Below are 22,597 nucleotides of genomic sequence, written 5' to 3'. Positions count from 1 at the left end.
TTCTTAGTGGGAGAATAGGTCTATATTACTTTGTTGCCATTATTGGAAGCAGAATTCTGGATGCATGTTTTTGCAGGGTGAATAGTTATTAGGTGATTTCTGTTCCAACTCCTATTTTAACATTCTAACTTAAGAGGAGATTTACATATAACTGATTTGATTAAATGTTCTTCAAAAAGATGAGAATATACCGCAGGTACTGTTTCCTAAGAAACCATGGACTTGGAGGTTAGAACTGATCTGTCATAATTCTCAGAGGCTGGTAGTTTATCTCATGCTGTAGGTTGAAGTCAGACAACTTCAGCATGTCATTCAGCAATTTAAATCTACATCTTTCCTAAAATGTGGGTACTGCTTTAAGTCCTTGCTCTTTAGGAGTATCTGGGTGGAGGGAGAGGGGAACTGCCTATCATAAAAGGCCTTCATCTGGGGCTCAGCCAGGTGTGGCTGAAGGATGCTCTAGGCTGAGAGGCAGACTGTGCCGAGAATGTTCCTCTTCTTTTCTCAAACATCAAGATTTCTAGGAGGTACTAATATATACCCCAAGTTTAACTTGTTCAAAAATTAATTGGTAATTAATTACTCACTACTAAGGCCACTCCATTCTTCCAGCTATTCAACGCCATTTCTCATTCTTGCCTTTTCCTTTTCCCTTGATTTCATTCGTTTTCTCATTGAAGGCCATTGGCGTGGCCTTCAATGTGTAACCAGGACCCATCACTTCTCATCACCTCTGCTTATCACCTTTGTCCAAGTCACTGTAAGTTTCTGCCTAGATTACCTTGATAGCTCCTAACTGCTCCAATTTCCACTCTTGTCCCTGTATACTCTTCACAAGGCAGCTGGAAGAATCCTTTCAAAGCCTAAGACAGATCATGCCACATCTTTGCCAAAATCTTGCAATAAGCTTTCCATTTCACTCAGGGTAAAAACCAAGGTCTCTGAATTGGCCTACAAGCTCATTGCCATAGGCATCTCCCTTCATCTCTGCCCTTGTCTCCTGTTCTTTCTCATCGGCTGAGCTGTTCCTCCAATGTCAGCACCTTTGCATCTGCTACACTCCCTTTCTGGGATGTTCTTAGAAAATATTTTATTTCCCCTTTACCCATAGCATGGTCTAGTATGTAGCTCTTATGATTACACTGCATTTTAAGCAGCAGAATCAAGTTTTGCACCACCAGATCCTGGTAAGTCAAGTCTTATTTTTGAAGTTGAAGTTTCATTTTACTCCTATCTTAGAGCTCTGTTCACCCTAAGCTGTCACCAGATAAGAAGGTGCCTACCTGGGGCACCTGGGTGGCTCAGTTGGTTAAGCGGCTGCCTTTGGCTCAGGTCATGATCCTAGCGTCCTGGGATCGAGTCCCACATCAGGCTCCTTGCTCGGCAGGGAGCCTGCTTCTCCCTCTGCCTCTGCCTACCACTCTGTCTGTGCTAGCATGCTCAATTTCTCTCTCTCTCTGACAAATAAATAAATAAAATATTTTTAAAAAAAAGAAGAAGAAGAAGGTGCCTACCTAGTTTGGAAGTCTGCAGCTCTTGAAAACCCATGTGGAAAAGGTGACATCACAATCAGATTAAGATGCCAGGTAGGGGGGCACCTCGGTGGCTCAGGCATTAAGCATCTACCTTTGGCTCAGATCATGATCCCAGGGTCCTGAGATCGAGTCCCACATTAGGCTCCCTGCTCTGTGGGAAGCCTGCTTCTCCCTCTCCCACTCACCCTCCTTGTGTTCCCTCTCTCGCTGTGTCTGTCAAATAAATAAAATCTTAAATAAATAAATAAATAAAGATGCCGATAGGTCCCTTAGTTCATAAGGAACAGGAACCATTACATGCTAGTGAGATTTACACTGTGCATAACCTGTGGCCCAGCAATTTTGCTCCTATGTTCCCCAGAAAAACACTCCCAAAAGGTGTTCAAAGCAAAAGTTGGTTAAAACCCTAAATAGCTTTCATTAAAAGGATGAACAAATGACTAAGTAAGCACTAAGCAGTTAAAGGATTGAACCTACATATATTAATGGATTCATAATTAAGTGATTTCAAAAAGCAGAATGGCATAAAATGAGATAGAACACACCAGTTTTTAAAGTAAGTGTGCCTGCAGGAGATTGGGATGGGGGTAGAGATAAAAGTAAAATGTATAAAAACAAAAGCAAGGCCACACACAGACCAATGATTATGATGCACCATGAACTGAGTTCATAACAAATCCACACTGAGTACCCAAGCTTATTTGTGGACCAGGCCTGAGAAGGGGGCACATCCTGGGACAAACTATTAGAGCTCCCTCTTCAGGCTGACTTGATAACAACCCACACACAGAAGCCTTGAAGCAGTCCTCCAATGAGAATCCGTTCCAAGCCTTCTATCAGTCATTATTCAACATATCAGACACATAAAAGCAAATAAGGTAAATATGTCGTTTAGCAAATCACAAGTTCACATGGCCCACCGACACTTCTAGTTTTCTCTTCCCAAAGGGACAGAAAATTCTGTGAAATGATTTACCTAACCACAGGTATTTGCAGCATTTCCCAGATCTATCAACACTATAAAAAAAAAAAAAAAAAAAAAAAAAAACCGGAGTAAGTATGGTAGAAATGGTATACTTGTTGCATCAGAAGAATCAATGTCAAAATCACTCGTAGAAAAACTATTTTAATCAGCATCATGAATTCCAAACTAAAAAATGTAATAAATGATTCAATCACCAAAATTGTGAATAGTTATAAAGACTTCTCCTCATTCTCTACCTTTACTACAGAAAATGAAAGCTAACTGTGCCCAAAAGAGTTAAATACCCATGGAGATCTGCCATAGATTTGTATCAGTTCAACTTTGCCCATGCAGTGACCTGACAAAGTCTCTAATAACACTTGTCTTCAATTCCATAAAATACTGCTAAAGTGACTGATGCAATTGGGTCAATTCTCTCTCTCTCTTTTTTTTTAAGTGATCTCTACACCCAATGTGGGACTTGAACTCACAACCCTGAGATCAAGAGTCAAACGCTCTTCCAACTGAGCCAGCCAGGTGCCCCAGTTGGGTTTTTTCTTAATGGTGATGTTTTATGTTTAAAAAAATCCTGGGCCTTTACCACATTATTTCATAATTGATGTTTGTATTTGTTTTGTATTCTCTGATGTCTGGTAAGAGACAAGTTCATTGAAAGGTTTTCCCACACTTGTCCCACACATAAGGCTCCTCTCTAATGCAGACCAGTGTTTGGTTAAGATCCGAACTATGAAGGCTTTTCCGTATCACTTACACTCACAGAACTTTTCTCTGTGTGGCATCTTTGATACACTTTAAGAATTGAGCTAATGCTAAAGTGTCCCCAGAGCAGTCGTACATCAGGATTTTGCTCTGGTTACCAATACAGAAGACTGCTTTTAGTGAAGGCCTTCCCACATTTTTATATTTATGGGTTTTGTGGTAACAAGCACTCTTTCCAAATGAAGACCTCCCTACTCGCTCCTGTCCAAAGTCAACTTATATTTAATGAGACTTGAGCTCACATGGAACGTTTACAAACTGAAGGTATTCCCAACAGTTCTCTGGCATCTGACAAGACCAGTCCGGTACGTGAGGTGTTTGCCACACTCTTTACTCCGCTGGGACTCTTCTCCAGGATGGCTTCTCTGTTGTGTAGGGAAATGGGATTTGGCTTTACACTGAAGGTCCTTCCAGACTGTGATGACTTGTTGGGTCTCCTCAGATCTGGATACACTGGTGCTTGCATGCAGACTGCTGGTGTTCCAGGGTTTGTACTATTAGGGAAAGACATTTGAGATCACTCATTTTACGGAGCAGCTGCTTCTCTTATTAGTTTATTACACGTTGAAACTGTGCGCAAGGTGAAGGGAGAATTTCCCACTCCCAGAGCAGGGACAGAAGTGAACTTCAGGGCAAGTTCTCCCAAGTGCCTTAGGTCTCTTTCTCAGAGAGAGTCTCTGCTTGGCTTGAAGCAATATAAGCTGTGAATCTTCAAAGAGGCTCCTCCCTCACTTGATGAAGAACTTCTGCAAAACTCTGCTTTGAAATGGAACCTTGTTTACAGCCAGGAGTCACCATCTGAAAGAACAGGTTGATCATGAAATTAGCATCTTTTCTCCTAGAGGCAGAAAGAAGTCAAACAAAACAAATGAGAGTAGCCTACAGAGAGAAATCACCTAAAACATGGCTTTTTATATGTGGAAGTTCTAAGTAAGGATATATACTTGCTTTTTCATTAATTTCTGCTCTTAAGTATTTTCTTCTTTTTCCTTTGGGTTATTTTCCTGTGTGTGTTTTATTTTTTAAAGTCAGTGGGTTAAAGCCTCTGCCTTCGGCTCAGGTCATAATCCCAGAGTCCTGGGATAGAGCCCTGCATCGGGCTCTCTGCTCAGCAGGGAGCCTGCTTCCTTCTCTCTCTGCCTACTTGTGATCTCTGTCTGTCAAATAAATAAATAAAATCTTAAAAAAAAAAAAAGTAATCTGTACACCCAAGATGGGGCTCCAAGATCAAGGGTCACATGCTCCTCTGAGGCACCAGGAGCTCCTTTTCCCGAGTTTTGTTTGTTTTTGGCTTCCAACAAAAGATAGTTATTCTCTCATAGTTCTGGAGGTTAGAAGTCCTTTTTTCCATGTTTAAAAGCTCTCAAAAATGGATGTTTAGAACATTTTCTTCAGCTTTTCTTCTTTTCTGTAGCATCTGCATTTTTTTAAAAAAGATTTTATTTACTTGACAGAGAGAGACACATCGAGAGAGTGAACACAAACAGGGGGAGTGGGAGAGGGAGAAGCAGGCCTCCCGCTGAGCAGGGAGCCAGATGTGGGGCTCGATCCCAGGACCCTGGGATTATGATCTGAGCTGAAGGCAGACAACCAACAACTGAGCCACCTAGGCACCCCAGCATCTGTATTTTTTAAAAAGATTTTATTTATTTATTTGAGAGAGAGAGACAGTGAGAGAGAGCATGAGAGGGGAGAAGATCAGAGGGAGAAGCAGACTCCCCGTGGAGCTGGGAGCCTGATGCGGGACTTGATCCTGGGACTCCAGGATGATGATCTGAGCCAAAGGCCGTTGCTTAACCAACTGAGCCACCCAGGCGTCCAACTGTATCTGTATTTTTTTTTAAAGATTTTATTTATTTGATAGACAGAGATTACAAGTAGGCTGAGAAGCAGGCACAGAGAGAGAGAGGAGGAAGCAGGCTCCCTGCTGAGCAGAGAGCCCGATGTGGGGCTCGATCCCAGAACCCTGGGATCATGACCTGAGCCGAAGGCAAAGGCTTTAACCCACTGAGCCACCCAGGCGCCCTGGCATCTGTATTTTTAAATAAAATAATTAATCTAAGGAACTTGAAAAAGCATCTGGCACAGACTAGGTCTCAATAAACAGAAGCTACTACTAGGAGTACATCACTTGTGTAATGCAGGAGAAGTAGAATAGGAGGAAGGTACTGCGAAGGAGACATATTTATTCAAGATCTCCTGTGAACATAACATGTAAAACAGATTAAAGGGGCCATCACATCTACGAAGCATTTTACTCTCTCTCTGGAGAGATTATAAAAGTCTCAAAGCTGCAAGGAGTATTGGAGAATATTTGGCCTGTCTCCTTTATTTTTAAGGATGCAGACACTGAGGCCCAGCTAGGTGGTATGAGTCTCGTCTAATAGAGTTACTCAGAGGCTAAAAACAGGTTGAAACCAAGAGCTCCTGGATCTCATGGGGCTCTTGGATCTCACCTTTAAAGATTTTACCAGTGTACTACACTGGCTCTTAGAGGCCACTGTGATACATAAACACCTTCATATTAAAGCTCATATTACAGTTAGCTGTTAAGAGAACAGATTGTCAGGTTAGACTTCTGGTTTCAATTCCTGGTTTTATCATTTCCTAGCTGAATGACCAAGTTTTTTAATGTCTCTGTTCCTCAATTTCTTCAGCTGTAAAACGGGAGTATAGTAGTATGTATCTCATATCATTGTTTTTTGTTGAGGAAAAAATATACATAAAGCACTCATATTGGCCATCATGGTGGATATCCTATTTCCAGGTAAATTACATTAATTTCTTCTTAGTTACTCATTGCCATCTTTGTAAGGAGTTTCTCCCCACCATATAGTTAAGAAGGCTGGTCATCTGACCCGCTTTGGCTAATGAACTCTAAGTGGAAACCACATACCCTCCTCCTGAGTATATGCTGTAGAAGCCGTTGTGTGGCCCTACTATTGCTTTTCTTTTCATCCTCAAGCCTGGATCCTGAAGTGGAGAGAATGTATCGCGGAGCTGCCACTGACCCACAGCTGACGTGTAACATAAACAAGAGTAAGTTTCGTACTGTAAGTAACCAAGATTTGGGGCAGTAGCAGAGCAGGGCAGGGGAGGGAGGCGGTGTTGGTTACATAAAACAAATCGAGTTGGTCGTAAGTAGGCCAAGCCAACTTTTACAATCTCACAGCCCTTCAGCGTGCCAGCCACCAGGTGTGGGCGTGGTCCGTTAACACAGGCAAACAGGAACGTAACAGCTAAGCCTTTCATCGCTTATACACTGGCGTCAGCAAGATGTTCGACAAGAGAAAGTGCCGGTGGCTGCAGTGTTCCCGTCTACCCACCAACAGTGCTAGGTGAAGGTCAGGTGGATCAGCACATGTGTGGGACCTGTGATTGCCAAGAGAGCACTAAACAAAAGGGTCCAGTCATTTTATGGATCTGGTGGCCAGGAGAAGAAGAGGGGGAAAGGCTGGGATTGAAAAAGTACTGAGTACTGAGTTAGAGCTGGGAAAGTGTCTTCAAGTTCCTTCTACCCCAAGAAGGGAGTCTTGGCAGAGCTGCTTGGGCAAGGCCCCAGGGACGGGCCTGATGGAGCTGCCTGGGCTAACAGGACAGAGATGCCTAAAAGCACCACTGTCCAGGCAGTCTTGAATCCTTGCGTGCAACTCAGACTGCATGCACGAGCTGTGCCTCTGAGTCTAGCATAAGACGGTGGCTTACCCCTAAGAGGGGCAAAGCATTTCTAATCGCCTATAATGAGGTCTAAAAAAATCACACACAGAAATGGAGCCAGACTCCTCAGGTAAGATGATTGGTTCCACCGAATACCTAAGCATAATGTAAAGGTACAGTAATTAGGAAAAAGTGGTACTCATGCAAGGAAAGGCAAATAAACCAATGGAACATAACAGAGAACCAGAAACAGATCTATGTGTATACAGACTATTGATAGATGACAAATGAGCACTGTACAACAATGGGGAAAAGACAGTCTTTCCTATAAGTGATGCAAGATAAACCGGATAGTCACATGGGAAAAGAATAAAATTTAACTACCTCATTCATACATAAAATCAATTTCGGCTGAATCACTATGCTTTATACCTGGAACAAATATAACACTGTATGTTAAATACAATGTGATTAAAATTTTTAAAAATCAATTTTAAATGGATTAAAGATATAAATGGAAAGGCAAAACTGTATGGCTTTCTAAAAAAATTTTATTTATTTATTTGACACAGAGAGAGAGATCACAAGCAGACAGAGAGGCAGGCAGAGAGAGAGGGGGAAGCATTTCCCTGCTGAGCAGAGAGCCTGATGTGGGCCTCGGACCCAGGACCCTGAGATCATGACCTGAGCCACTGAGGCTTAACCCACTGAGCCATCCTGGCGCCCTGTATGACTTTTTAAAAAAAAAAGATTTTATTTATTTGAGGGGAAGAGAGCAAGAGAGAGAGAGCACAAGTTGGGGGGAGGGGCAGAGGAAGAAGCAGACTCCCCACTGACCAGGGAGCACATCCCAGGACCCTGAGATCATGACCTAAGGCAAAGGCAGGCGCTTATTTGGCTGAGCCACCCAGGTGCCCCCAAACTGTAAGACTTTTAAAGAGTAGGGGTACTGGGTAGCTTAGTGGGTTAAGCCTCTGCCCTCGGCTTGGGTCATGATCTCGGGGTCCTGGGATCGGGCCCCGCATCGGGCTCTCTGCTCGGCAGGGAGCCTGCTTCCCCCTCTCTCTGCCTGACTTTCTGCCTACTTGTGATCTCTCTCTGTCAAATAAATAAAATAAAATCTTAAAAAAAAAAAGGCATAAATATAGATTAACCTCATGAACTCAAGGCAGAGAAAAGAATTCTTCAAAAGACATACCAAACAAAAAGACACAAAGAAAAAGGTAAACGGGACTATTCTTAATTTAAGAAACTAATGCTCATCAAAAGGCATGATTATTAAGAAAACTGAAAGGCAAGCCATAGAGTTGGATAGGGTATTTGCATTTTCTGTGAAAGGGACTCATATTAACAATATGTAAATAATTCCTACAACATGTGCAGTAATCTATACATGAACTTTCCATAAAGAACCCCAAACAACCAACAGCACACAGTGAGCTTGTCTATTCTGTGTCCAAGAGATGGGACCTCATCTCCCAAGACTTTCAGGGGCATAAACAACACAAACAAGTGGCCTGCATCAGAGTGTGGCCCGGGTAGAGCAGGACATGCAGGAGTGCGAGAGGCCCAATGAGGGCTCTCTCTCAACAACGGCAGAGTTACAAGGTAAAATGCACTTCTCACTATATTTCAACACTAGCCCAGAGAGGCTGTTTCACACTTTCAAGCATACATAACAAGGAATCTCATGGTCTGGCCCCCAGCTGTCTCCAGTGTGATCTGTCACTATTTCCCTATGGTATTCTATAACCAGGGAAAACCTCCCTCATTTCTCCCAGACACATACTTTTTCTTTTTTTTAAAGATTATATTTATTTATTTGAGAGAGAGAGAGAGAGCATATGAGTGGGGGAGGAGCAGAGGGAGAGGGAGAAGCAGACTCCCTGTTGATCAGGGAGACCGACGCGGGGGACTTGGTCCCAGGGCCCCAGGATCACGACCTGAGCTGAAGGCAGATGCTCAATGTACTGAGCCACTCAGGCACCCCCAGACACATACCTTTTAGCATGTGATTCCCAGTATACCTTCCTTCATCCCTTTTCCTGTGGCTGAAGAACTCACTCTTCCTCCAACATTTCTTCCTTCTCTGAGACCTTACCAGCCCTTCCACAAGTGGCTGTTACATCTTCAGTGCCAAGCCCTTTGTACAAACCTAGTGGCTTTATCACTGCAATTGCTGTTTTCATCCACTCTCTTCTCCCTGTCCCCAATCAGACTTTAAGCCCCAGGAGGGTAGGGAGCTTTCTTCATTTATCTTTGTATTCCTAGTGCCTGGCAAAAGGCCCAGCCCACAAGAGATGATCATTAATACCTTAATTTGAGCTCATAAGAAGTAACCATGTTACATGAATCCTGATCTCCTAACACTATGCTCGTCAGTAAAACAATTTTTTTCCCCCTCCAGAATGTCTGCCCCTTCAAAGTCTTCAGAATACTCACCACTTAGTGCTTGGGATTCAGCTGTGCTGGTTTGGGATGGGATATGGCATCTCTTCAGTGCTGATCCCAGAAGAAGAGTCTGCCTGCAAAGCTCCATCCTAGGGACAAACCAAGACAGCTGGGGCCAAAGAGGTAAACACTAAAAACACGGATAACAATACAGAAATAGGGTGGCAGGGAACTCTCTCTAGAGCACAGCAAGGAGCAACCAGTCTCCTTCAACTGTCAAAAGGCAGCAAGAAGGGCGCCTGGGTGGCTCAGTTGGTTGAGCAACCGCCTTCGGCTCAGGTCACAGTTCTGGAGTCCCGGGATCGAGTCCCGCATCGGGCTTCCAGCTCCATGGGGAGTCTGTTTCTCCCTCTGACCTTCTCGCCTCTCATATTCTCTCTCACTGCCTCTCTCTCAAATAAATAAATAAATAAAATCTTTAAAAAAAAAAAAAGGCAGCAAGAAGAAGGGCAGAGGAATTCACACTCTCAATCATAGCAAAGACAATTTCCTAGGGTTTTGCCGAGGCCCTCAATTTCTGCCTCTAAGTAAGTACCTTACTCCCTCTTGTGTGCCCCATGCCCCAGGTGAGGTCCTGTCTCCTCAGTTTGAGCACCAGAACAACAACCTTCTCTGTGTTCAGCCCCCGTGTCCATGCCTACAGCTACCTGAGCAGAGGGGTAAGCACTACCTCAGTATCAGAGACTCTGTGACATGCTTTTCCATATGCATCTCGGACTTCAGTGCTTGGCGGCACAAGCTGGTACAAAGCTTCATGGAACCCAGTGTGTCTATGGGCTGACTGGTCAGAAGTGCCGATGAGAAATTCTGGAAACTGCGCATTCCTGTACAGCACAATCAGCCTACTCTGAGGAGTGAACACCATTTCACCTTCCCAGAGAATGTTTCCTTCTGCCTGTCTACACTGTGGACCAAAGCAACCTGCAACTTCTATTAATTTGGTGTTCATCTTCAACCACACATGATTTAGCTTCAAGGATCAAAAGAATTTCAGGCCTGTTACCCAGGAGTTAGAAATCACTTCCTACCACTTCTCGAGTCCACCATACTCCGTGTTGTTAGCAGGCATCAAGCTTCAAGGAGTCACTCAAACAGACCCTTGAAAGTCATCCTACAACCAATGCCAACTTGGCTCAACAACAGTTCCCGAGTCTGTCCATCCTCACACCTCCTGAATCTGCAGATGCCATACCGTACTCTGAGAAACACCAAATATAAGGGTGTGGAGCACCTGATGCTTCTAGAAGCTTTTTGTTTTTGTTTTGTTTGTTTTGGTTCAGGAAGCTCTGTCAAGTTTAGGGGGCTTATCGGATCAGTAAGTCGAAAGGCCTGGGACTTCGTTGGTGAAGAAAGAATGACCCTGAAGAATTATCGACTGGATTCCTACCTAAAAAGAGGCAGTCTTATCTTCTGCCGAGGAAGTTACTAACACACCTATCTAATTACTCCTGAGATCAGAGATACATCCAAGGCAAAGGAAGGAAAATCAATTGGTTAGTATTTCCAGATACAACGAGAATATGTGGTTCCTGTCTCACCAATCAACACAACTTCCAATTTCAAAACTTAATCAGTTTTACCCATGATACCAGTAGCAACAATAACAAAGGCTTGTACATGAGAAAAACAAAGACAGTGGTTGAATTACTGATGTCTGCTCTTACTAAGCCGAGGTAAACTACATTATGGTATATGTTTAAATGGCTTTACCTTATTGCAAAGTGGCAATCTCAGAAGTAGATGTGATTTTAGAACTTTAGTTACCATTCTGGAGTTATTTCCACTGACTTCTCACTTCTCCAGGACACTTTCCTTTGGCATGTATTTTCTGGTGTTTAGTAAGATTAGAACTCCCACGGAAGGCTTTCCCACACTCCTCACACTCATACGGCTTCTCTCCAGTGTGGATTCTCTGGTGATGGATGAGGGTGGAGATTTGGCTGAAGGCTTTCCTGCATTCTCCACACTCATAGGGCTTTTCTCCAGAGTGAATCCTCTGATGATTGATAAGGGCGGAGTTCACGTAGAAGGCCTTCCCACACTCCTTACACTCATACGGCTTTTCTCCTGTGTGGATTCTCTGATGTTTGATGAGGGCTGAGCTCACGCTGAAGGCTTTCCCACACTCGACGCACTCATAGGGCTTTTCACCAGAGTGTATTCTCTGATGCTTGATAAGGTCTGAGCTCACACTAAAGGCTTTGCCGCACTCATTACACTCATAGGGTTTCTCCCCATTGTGGATTCTCTGGTGGATGATCAGGTATGCCCTCACGCTGAAGCCTTTCCTGCACTCGTTACAAGTATAGGGCTTCTCGCCAGTGTGGGTTCTTTCATGCACTGTGAGGGTTGAGCGCACACTGAAAGCTTTTCCGCAGTGATCACACTCATAGGGTTTCTCTCCAGTGTGGATTCTCCGATGTCGAACAAGGCCTGAGCTCTGAGCAAACTTCTTTCCACATTCACTACATGTGTGCCGTCTTCCTTCTGTGGGCCTATCCTCATGCTTTTGTACCTGGTTCGTACACTGGGAAGTTTTTTCATACTTGGGAATCCGTAATGTATCCCTATTATATATGCTGGCGATCTGCTGGTGTGGGTCCATTCTTACAAAAATCTTCCCTTCAGAATTGCCACCTTATTCATACTACTGGCCTTGATTCCTGAAATAATAACAAACAGACTTTCAAATTGTATTTATTCCCTGCTGCTAAGCAGTAAGACAGGATACAGACTTACCTAGAACTCTCAAACATGTTTGATAAACCCAGGACACACCACTTGTATTACAGTCAGGTCAGATGTTTTATTTAGTCTGTACGTCGTAACATATTACAAAACTAACAGAATGAACATCTGACTCAAACACCTATTTAAATTCTATCCTTTATAAAGGTACCTAAAGCACAGAATCTGGAATATAAGTGAATATAAAAATAATACATAGTTCCTACTTACAGAGACTTTCTATCATATTTAACTAAATTGGGACACAGGACAGGAATTGAAGAGATTTGTGGACAGTAGAGCAGATGAAGAAGTATTCAAACAGAGAAGGCAAAAGAAGCAGAAATTCAACTGATAGTAAGTCTGGGAAAGTGACAGTACCATCACTGACAGCTGTGTTTTTACCATTCACGAAGTCCACGTGATTCGGGCTGTAAGAGAAACACGGGATAAAAGCAGCTCTGCCTCTTGCTACGCTACTGCTGTGGCTGCTGCTGCTGGGACAGCACCTGGCACCAGGGATGCTCCGTCTCCCATGGAATTGTGACAGAACAGACCCCTCATCTCTCCCCAGAATGGGGCTCCTTCAGCCCCTTCCATCTTGACAGCTCAGACCAAGGTGTGGAAGCCTGGTGGATTGTCACCATTCTCTTATCCCCTGGGACCAAACCCAATTCTGTCTCCAAACTTGGTAGAAGTTTTGCCGCAAACTCAAATTACACATACTATATCCTCTTTGCTCCTTTCCATTTTACAAATTGTTTTACGTCTCAACAGTAGTAAGTGGACAGCAGATACCCTTGATATGATGAGAATGGCACTTCATCTTTGGGGTCGTCCTCTCCCAAACCTCTAACATCAGTAAAATAATGAGAAACACCAGTCAAACCCCAAATGAGTGGCATTCTACAAAAAAAGTGGACTCCTCAAAACTGTCAAGATCCTCAAAGACAAGTCAAGTCTGAGAAACTGTCACACCCAAGCAGAGCCTGAGGAGATGTGAGATGTGACAATTAGAAATAATATAGATCCTACATGGGATCCTGGAACATAAAAAGGACAGTAGGTAAAAAATGACTAAAATGTGAATAAAGTATGGATTTTAATAATAATCAACAATGGTTCAATATTTCCCCTATTATTAATGTAAAGCATTAATAATAGGGGAAACTGAGTGTGGTGTATATAGGAACTCTCTGTACTATCTTCACAATCTTTCTGTAAGTCTAAAATGTCTAGAGTATCCAGAAACTATTCTTAAAATTTTATTTAAAATCTGTCTATGCCAGGAGCCTGGTTGGCTCAGTCACAAGAGCATGAGACTTGATCTTGGGGTCATGTTGAGTGTAGAGATTACTTAAAATAAATAAATAACCTTAAGGGGCACCTGAGTGGCTAAGTGGGTTAAGCATCTGCCTTTGGGTTGGGTCATGATCTCAGGGTCCCAGGATTGAGTCATGCATCAGGTCCCTGCCCAGCGGGGAGTCTGCTTCTCCCTCTGCCCCCTGCTTGTGCTCTCTCTTTCTATCTCTCTCAAATAAGTAAAATCTTTAAAAAAATAAAAATAAACTTCAAAAAATTTGTCTATGCATAAGGAATAACACGGAGGACATTAGGAGAAGGAAAGGATAAGTGAACTAGGGGAAATCAGAGTGGAAATGAACCACAAGAGACTGTGGACTCTGAGAAACAAACCGAGGGTTTTGGAGGGGAGGGGAGTGGGGGATGGGTGAGCCTGGTGGTGGGTATTAAGGAGGGCACGGATTGCATGGAGCACTGGGTGTGGTGCATAAACAATGAATCTTGGAACAATGAAAAAAATTAAATTAAATTTAAAATATATTTGTCTATGGGGCACCTGGATCCAGTCACTAGTATCTGCCTTTGGCTCAGGTCATGATCTCAGAGTCCTGGGATTCAGCCCCCTATCAGGCTCCTTGTTCTACAGGGAAACTGCTTCTCCCCTGCCTGCAGCTCCTCCTGTTTGTGCTTGCTGTCTCCCTCTCTCTTTCTCTCTGTCAAATAAATAAATAAAATCTTTTTAAAAAATTGTCTATGCAACACAAAGAAATGGAAAGATATTCCCTGTCCACAGATTAGAAGAACAAATATTGTAAAATGTCTAGACTACAGGGGCGCCTGGGTAGCTCAGTCGGTTAAGCATCTGCCTCTGGCTCAGGTCATGATACCAGGGGCCTGGAACTGAGCCCCACATCGGGCTCCCTGTTTGGAGGGCAGCCTGCTTCTCCCTCTCCCTCTGCCATTACCTACCCGCCCTGCCACCCCACCCCCCGCTTGTGTTCTCTGGCTCTTTCTGTCAAATAAATAAAATCTTAAAAAAAAACAACAACACACGTCTATACTGCCCAAAGCAATCTACACTTTTTTTTTTTTTTTAAAGTATCTATTTATTTGACAGAGAGAGCTCACAAGTAGGCAGGGAGACAGGCAAGGGGGTGGGATGGGGGGAAGCAGGCTCCCTGCTGAGCAGAGAGCCCGATATGGGGCTCGATCCCAGAACCCTGGGATCATGACCTGAGCCGAAGACAGAGGCTTAACCCACTGAGCCACCCGGGCGCCCCCAATCTACACATTTAATGCAATCCCTATCAAAAAACCAACAGCATTTCCACAGAAATAGAACAAACTATTCTTAAGTTTGTATGGGAGCACAAAAGACCCCCAACATTAAAAGCAATCTTGAAAAGAAAAGCAAAGCGGGAAGCATCACAATTCCAGGCTTCAAGTTATATCACAGAGCTGTAGTCATCAAGAAAATAGACACACAGTCAATGAAACAGAACAGAAAACCCAGAAATGGACCCATACCTATATGGACAACTAATCTTTGACACAGCAGGAAAGAATATCCAGTAGGAAAAAGACAATCTCTTTAACAAATGATGTTGGGAAAATTGGATAGCCACATGCAAAAGAATAAAACTGGACCACTTTCTTACACTGCACACAAAAATAAATTCAAAGTGGACGAAAGCCCTAAATGTGAGATAGAAAACCGTCAAAAGCCTACAGGAGAACACAGGCAGTAACTTCTTTGACATTGGCGGTAACAACTTCTTACTTGATATGTCTCCTGAGGCAAGGGAAACAAAAGCAAAAATGAACTATTGGGACTACATCACAACAAAAAGCTTCTGCACAGCAAAGGAAGCAATCTACAAAGCTAAAAGGCAAGCTATGGAATAGGAGAATATATTTGCAAATGCTGTATCAGATAAACAGCTAGTAACCACAATCTTTTTTTTTTTTTTTTTTTTTAGATTTTATTTATGTATTTGACAGAGAGAAATCACAAGTAGATGGAGAGGCAGGCAGAGAGAGAGAGAGGGAAGCAGGCTCCCTGCGGAGCAGAGAGCCCGATGCGGGACTCGATCCTAGTAACCACAATCTTTAGAGAATTTACACAACAGCAACAAAATAATCCAATTAAAAATTGGACAGAAGACATGAACAGACATTTGTCCAAAGATATGCATGTGGCCTTGGGGTGCTTGGGTGGCTCAGTGGGTTAAGCATCTGCCTTTGGCTCAGGTCATGATCTCAGGGTCCTGGGGTTAAGCCCTGCATCGGGCCCCCTGCTCAGTGGGAAGTCACCTTCTCCCTCTCCCTTTGCCTCCCCTGCCCAGTTCCTGCTGTCTCCCTTGAATACATAAAATCTTAAAAAAAAAAAAAAATTAGAACTGAAAAAAAAAAGATACATATGTGGCCAACAGACACATGAAAAGATGCTCAAGGGCTCTGGGGTGGCGCAGTCAGTTAAGGGTCTGACTCTTGGTTTTGATTCAGGTCCTGATCTCAGTGTCATAATATTGAGCCCTGCTCAGTGTGGATTTTGCTTGAGATTCTCTCTCCTGCTGCCCCCTCCTCCTTGTGCTCTCATTCTAAAATAAACAAATAAATCTTAAAAAAGAAAAAAAAAGATGCTCAACATCACTCATCATCAGGGAAACGCAAATCAAAACCACAATGAGATACTACCTCATACCAATCAGAACGGCTAAAACTAACAAGTCAGGAAACAACAAAGGTTAATGAGGAAACAGAGAAAGGGGAACCCTCCTACACTACTGGTGGGAATGCAAGCTGGTGCAGCCACTCTGGAAAACAGTATGGAGGTTCCTCACAAAGTAGAAAACAGAGCTCCCCTACAACCCAGCAATCGCACTGCTGGGTATTTACCTGGAGAATACAAAAACACTGAGTCAAAGAGATACAGGCACCCCAATGTTTACAGCAGCATCGTCTCCAACAGCCAGAGTATGGAGCCCAAATGGCCACTGACTGATGAATGGGTAAAGAAGAAATGTCTGTATATATACACAATGGAATATTACTCAGCCAGAAGATGAACAAAACCTCGCCAATTGCAACTTCATGGATGGAACTAGAGAGTATACTATTCTAAGTGGAGAGAAAGACAAATACAGCATGATTTTACTCATATGTGGAAGTTAAGAAATATAAAACAAAGGGAAGATAAGAGAAAGAGACAAATCGAGAAACAGACTCTTTATCACAGAGAACACAATGATGGCTACCGGAGGAGGGGGTGGGGAGATGGGTTAAACAGGTGATGGGGATCAAAGAGTACATTTGCCATGATGAGCACCTGACGGTGTACAGAATCGAGGATTCACTCTTATACACCTGAAACGAGTATAATACTGTAGGTTAACTAGCTGGAATTAAAAAAGATAAAAATTTTAAAAATGAGTGTTTTTGAATAGGCTAATATACCCGGTGAAAAGTCAAAATGCTCTAAAAAGACAATTAGAAAGTCTTGTTTCCACCACGATCCTCCTCAGTTTACCACCCAAGAAGTAAGCATTTTTATTAGTTTGTTGTGACTTTGAATGTTTCTTTATATAAACATGTATTTTTTAAAAAGATTTTATTTATTTATTTATTTGACAGAGAGAGACACAGAGAGAGAGGGAACACAAGAAGGGGGAGCGGGAGAGGGACTCCCTACTGATCAGGGAGTCCAATTTGGGGCTCCATCCCCGGACCCTGGGATCATGACCTGAGGTGAAGGCAGACGCTCAACAACTGAGCCACCCAGGTGCCCCCAAATGTGTATTTTTTAAAGTATCTGGCTGCCTTGCTCCTGTTGTGCAGTGGGTTATGGAGGTTTCCACACAAGTCTGACACAGGTTTGTTGTCACGTGGACACTACCCTTCATGGCTTAGGAGCTGAACCATCTCTCACTGACACTGTTGTATCATGTTCCTCTAAGTAACAGCTCCCTAGTACACACTTCTTATCTCCTTTAATTCCACAAAGATGATGTTACAGTCTTTCTCTCATATAAGAAAAGTTAGAAGCAGACAGATTTTTTGAGGTTGGACAACTAATCAAACAGCAGAGATGAAATTTGAACCCATATCCACGGCAGTCCCAAATCCTTCCACTTAGCACTCAGAAACTACTTCTTAAATTATAAACACTATTCCGATAAAAATACCAACTTTTTTAGAAGTAGATTTTAACGTTCACATAGATAAGTAAGTAAGCAAGACTCCCTGGAGAAACTGTGAAAAAGGAGGGCAATGGGGGTGCCTGGGTGGCTCAGTGGGTTAAAGCCTCTGCCTTCGCCTCATGTCAGGATCCCAGGGTCCTGGAATTGAGCCTCACATCCGGATCTTTACTCTGTGGGGAGCCTGCTTCCTCCTCTCCCTCTGCCTGCCTCTCTACCGACTTGTGATCTCTGTCTGTCAAGTAAATAAATAAAATCTTAAAAAAAAAAAAAGGGCAATGAAGGAACACTTATTCTAAATTATCTTAAACAGATGATAAAGCCTCAGTGGGAGAGTGTCATACTGGCGAGTGAGACAAATGGCACAGAATAGAAAGTCCAGAAATAGGCGGAATCAGAGGCAGAAATTTAGCACTGAACAAAAGTACTAAATCAGTAAGAAAAAATGAGTAGAATCCTCAATAAATGTATGGTAAGAACAATGTAATCAACTGGAAATATGTTAAACTGGATTCCTTCCTTGGTCTATACATAGGTAAATATTCCAAATAAATTGAAGTTGTGTTACAAATGTAAACTATAAAAAGTACCATAGGAAAATGGGGCACCTGGTATATATCTCTTCCATACAGAGAACCAAAATTTCTGCAAGGTAAAAGAAACAAAACCACCTTAAGCAGACTCAAAGAAAAATAAGTAAAAAATGGGAAACATATATACAACTTATGGCTCAGACAACAGGCAGCAAACATGGAACTCTTGAACAGTAACATACTGTGGAAATGGCAGCTGTGAGCTGGGTGTCCTACTTCTCGCTCCACCTTCACTTTGAATCAGATTCTGCTGAGAATTCATAACAATACACTTATCCTGATCTTGTTAAATAAGTTAAAAAAAAATCTCCCCAGGTCCCTCACTTCCAGAGCCTTCAGAAGACCACAGAATGTCAAACTTTTAACACTTACAACTCTCCTGTGGGGTAAAGGGTCCCTATGGTTGATATTTCAATGGCGTATTCTTGGGAAGGAGCTCAAGAGACAGTGATTCTTCCTTTGCTCCTAGAGCTGGTATTTCTTGCAACATTACTTCTTAAATGTGTGCAAGACCTGGGACCTGGAAAAAAATTAAACACAAGAAATTTGAATGAATCATTATATAAACAATTGAATCAAGAGAGCAGGCTCATCCCAGGGAGTTACAGAGAAAAATAATGACAACCAATATCTAGATACTACTTCTGTCCCTATAATCTTGATAACAATTCTAGGCAGGTGCTTTTATCATCCTCATTTACATTTGAGCAAATGGAGGCACAGAGAGATTAAGTGGTTTGGCCACAATCATGCGTTTAGACCTACATGCTCAAACATAGAAGAAAAATAAAAAAGACATGCCTCAGAGACTAAGAGTTTTATGAGGACTTAATGAATACCTCTCCCTTCCCCTGCTGCTGTCTGGGTTCATCCAATACAGCCACTTTCCCAACCACCCTTTGCCCTTCTGCTGGTTCCTGTCCCAGACCGGCCTGGCACTCCTCAGTCCTGAGGATGGTCAGAAACTGGCTTCAGCCACTGTCAACCAAGCTGCTGGAACCAGCTCTGAGACAAGAGTTTTTTGGTAACAGAATTCTTGAAACCAGCAAAAACAACTCTACTTACGCCACACAATTTTGGAGTCTGCAATTTGGTAATAGTCCTCTCTCTCTTTTTTTTTTAAATTTACGATTTTATTTATTTGACAGAATAGGAGAGCACAAGTGGGGCGGGGCGCGGGAGCGGCAGAGGGAGAGGAAGAAGCAGGCTCCCCACTGGGCAGAGGGAGCTCCCTTGTGGGCTCGATCCCAGGACGATGGGATCATGACGTGGGCCAAAGGCAGAAGCTTAACCATCTCAGCCAGCCACTCAGATGCCCCTGGTAAGATTCCTCTTAGGCCCTTCTTCTGTAAAAGAAACACTATTTTACTCACAGAAAAAGCAAAGACTGCCATAGCTGCTACACTAACTACCGAGGGGATGGGAGGAAAGAACGCAAATAGGAGGCTAATTGGCAAAGAAAGGCTGTCACATCGCCTGCTGGGGTAGCCCGCGTGGCCTGTGCCACGGACTCTTCCCCCGCCGTCGTCGCAGAGCACTCCCGGGCCCGGAGAGAACAGCAGCACGGTGGCTGCGAGGCGGTTCTGCGCGGGAGTGGATGGAAAAGTGGCTGCTTTCGGGCACGGGCGATTATCTCCCGCCAAGCCAAAGTAGAGGTGTGCTCTGCTTTCAAGAGAAACGTCCTGGCAGAAGAAGTGGCAAGCGAAGCCTCTCTTAAAAACTCCTTTCGAGTCGTCCGCCGTGTCCCCCTTTCCTTTAGAAAGGCGAGCTGAGGGTCTACAAAGAGGGCACGGTGTTGGGACTCAATAAACCTCGGGAGGTCATAGGAAAGCCCAGGCTTACCCCAAGAGGGAGCAGCCCCGAAACGCGAGAAAACCCCTCTGGCCAGGCCGCACCTGGGCGTCGCCTCGTGGCCGGAGGGACAGACGTTCTGGCCCCAGCTGACTCCGCCCGGGAGAGGTAGGCTACACCTGCAGGTGCCGCCGAGCAACGTCCGCCATTTCGCCGCACGCGGACCGGAAGTCCCGGCACTTCCGCCCCCCCCCCCCCCGAAAACTCCGGCGGGCCCTTTAGAGACCTGGAGCGCCTGTGCCGCACTTCTCGCGAAGGTGCTTTCTGCTCCTGATTTTGAAAGTATAGCACGGACGACTCTTGAATTTTGAAACATCTCCAGGTGGGCCCTACAGGATCCCTAAAACCGACACGCGGGACTGTAGGAGCTCGGAAAACCAGAGCTGCAGATTCTCTGTTGTTTTAAATTAGGGACCAGGTCCAGGAGAGCAGGCCTTTTGAAACTTGACTGTGATAATACAGCAAACGCCCTCAAACTATTTCCGTAAGAATTTAACTCAAGACACCAGTCGGTATACTTGTATGGACATACAAGCTGATAAAAGGAGTTCCTAAAGTGAAACATTACAGTTGTAGGTACTAAATATGAATCCATCCCATGGCAGAGTACAAACTAAGAACATACTGCAAGGTTCAGACTTGAAGGTATAACCAGCTGGAAAAGAAATGGGCAAAGTAGCAGATCTCTTTCTACCTGTACCACCAACTTTAACGGTTGACCCAATGCAAACCACATGGCCCCTCTGGACCTCCACTTACAGAATGGGTTAGAAAATGATCTCGAACATCACTTCCCAGACTAGCATTCTACGGACTTTGAATAATTAAACACCAGAGAAATGCAGTCATTTTTTCGGTGTGTTTACACACTGAAACCAATTGTCTAACTTAAGCTGATCCTTTTCAAATCTGTTTAGGTGCCAAAGGGCTGCAAAAGATTAATGTTCTTTAAAAAACCTTTTTAGGGGTGTCTGGGTGGCTCAGTGGGTTAAAGCATCTGCCTTCTGCTCAGGTCATGAACCCAGGGTCCTGGGATCGAGCCCCACATCAGGCTCTCTTCTAGGCAGAGAGCCTGCTTCTCCCTCTCTGCCTACTTGTGATCTCTGTCAAAAAACCACTTTTAGGGGTGCCTGGGTGGCTCAGTGGTTTGGGCTGCTGCCTTCGGCTCGGGTCATGTCTCAGGGTCCTGGGATCGAGCCCCGCATTGGGCTCCCTGCTCCGCAGGAAGCCTGCTTCCCTCTCTCTCTCTCTGCCTGCCTCTCTGCCTACTTGTGATCTCTGTCTGTCAAATAAATAAATAAAATCTTTTTTTTTTTAAAAGATTTTATTTATTTATTTGATAGAGAGAAATCACAAGTAGATGGAGAGGCAGGCAGAGAGAGAGAGAGAGAAGCAGGCTCCCTGCTGAGCAGAGAGCCCGATGCGGGACTCGATCCCAGGACCCTGAGATCATGACCTGAGCCGAAGGCAGCGGCTTAACCCACTGAGCCACCCAGGCGCCCAATAAATAAAATCTTTAAAAAAAAAAAAAAACCACTTTTAACTATAGGAAATCCCATTTTCTCCTTAGTATCTGCCTTCCTATGTAAGATGGTCTGTTAAAAACTTTATACAAGTGGGTATGTGTTTTACGTGGCAAACTCTTTAACATTCTGGCTTGCAGCTTCCTTGTAGTTAATTCTGTTTAGAGGGATTGCCAGAGGGACCGTTGAAGATTATGTGTTGTCCCCAAAGCTAAGTCGGTTATAAGTTAGAGGCCCCCTGCCGAAGTTTTATCTTTGATTCTACATAATGAGCCAAGATAGGGAAGGCTAGCACTAGATTTGTAGTCCTAGAACACCTATTTGGTAGAATGATGGATGCAGATCTGATGCTGAAAGCAACCTTGGAACACCATCCTCAATCATTTTATGGTTTACCATCACCCCAACATGTATAATGCTGTGAACTCCCATCATTTAAAGTTTTTTCTTTTCTAATCTTACATACTATGAAATATCTACATAAGATTCTTTTAAAGCTTGCCATAGTTAATTTTTCTAACTGCAGTGCTGGTATTCATCTCTTCTTTCTCCTATATATCTTAAATATATCTAGACCAGGGCTTCTCATGGCACTATTAAACATACACAGCTAGGTCACTTCTTTTGTTGTGGGGGCTGTTTGGGCATGCAGGATGTTAAGTAGTATCCCTAGCCTCTATCTGCTGGATGCCAGTAGCATCACAACTGTCCACTGATGGTACAACCCAAAATATCTCCAGACATTGCCAATTTTCTCCACTTGAGAACCACTGGATATAACCTCAGATATAAAAGCCTATTCTCAGGCACTTTTGCAATGATAGCTTTAACACAGAAATCTCTAGTTTCTTATTATTTTCTCCCTCAATAAACAAATAAGTTTGGCTAAACAAATGGAGAGCTTCATATTTCAGTTTTTGCATATACTCTCCTAAAGCTGAGATTTTTTTTTTAAAGGTTTTATTTATTGGTGGGAGAGAGCCTGAGGCAGGGGAGGGGCAAAAAGGAGAGGGAAAGG

At 43.6% G+C, this 22,597-nt stretch overlaps 1 protein-coding gene across 5 annotated transcripts; it reads right to left on the bottom strand.

Annotated features, from left to right (window-relative positions):
• Positions 1-2,641: 2,641 nt before the first annotated feature.
• On the bottom strand, positions 2,642-18,716 carry LOC131832989 (zinc finger protein 239-like). Of its 5 annotated transcripts, none has more exons than XM_059176233.1 (5): positions 18,578-18,716; positions 11,098-12,050; positions 10,058-10,211; positions 9,379-9,476; positions 2,642-4,077 (listed from the first exon to the last, which is right to left on the bottom strand). In XM_059176233.1, exon 2 carries the CDS (start codon positions 11,990-11,992, stop codon positions 11,162-11,164), a length of 831 nt encoding a protein of 276 aa, XP_059032216.1. In that variant the 5' UTR covers positions 11,993-12,050; positions 18,578-18,716; the 3' UTR covers positions 2,642-4,077; positions 9,379-9,476; positions 10,058-10,211; positions 11,098-11,161. The 5 variants fall into 5 exon arrangements, with proteins under 5 accessions (XP_059032216.1, XP_059032218.1, XP_059032217.1 ...); XM_059176235.1 differs by having other exon boundaries at positions 11,152-12,050; XM_059176234.1 differs by lacking the exon at positions 10,058-10,211.
• Between the last annotated feature and the right edge of the window lie 3,881 nt (positions 18,717-22,597).

The sequence above is a fragment of the Mustela lutreola genome, chromosome 6 (genome assembly GCF_030435805.1).
Source record: "Mustela lutreola isolate mMusLut2 chromosome 6, mMusLut2.pri, whole genome shotgun sequence".
NCBI classification, from domain to species: domain Eukaryota; kingdom Metazoa; phylum Chordata; class Mammalia; order Carnivora; family Mustelidae; genus Mustela; species Mustela lutreola.
The sequence above is the reverse complement of the archived record's forward strand: the minus strand, read 5'-3'. Positions and strand labels throughout refer to the sequence as shown.

Coding starts and splice junctions, on each gene's coding strand:
- LOC131832989 (XM_059176233.1), bottom strand. CDS start 11,992: ATGGACCCACACCAGCAGATCGCCAGCATATATAATAGGGATACATTA.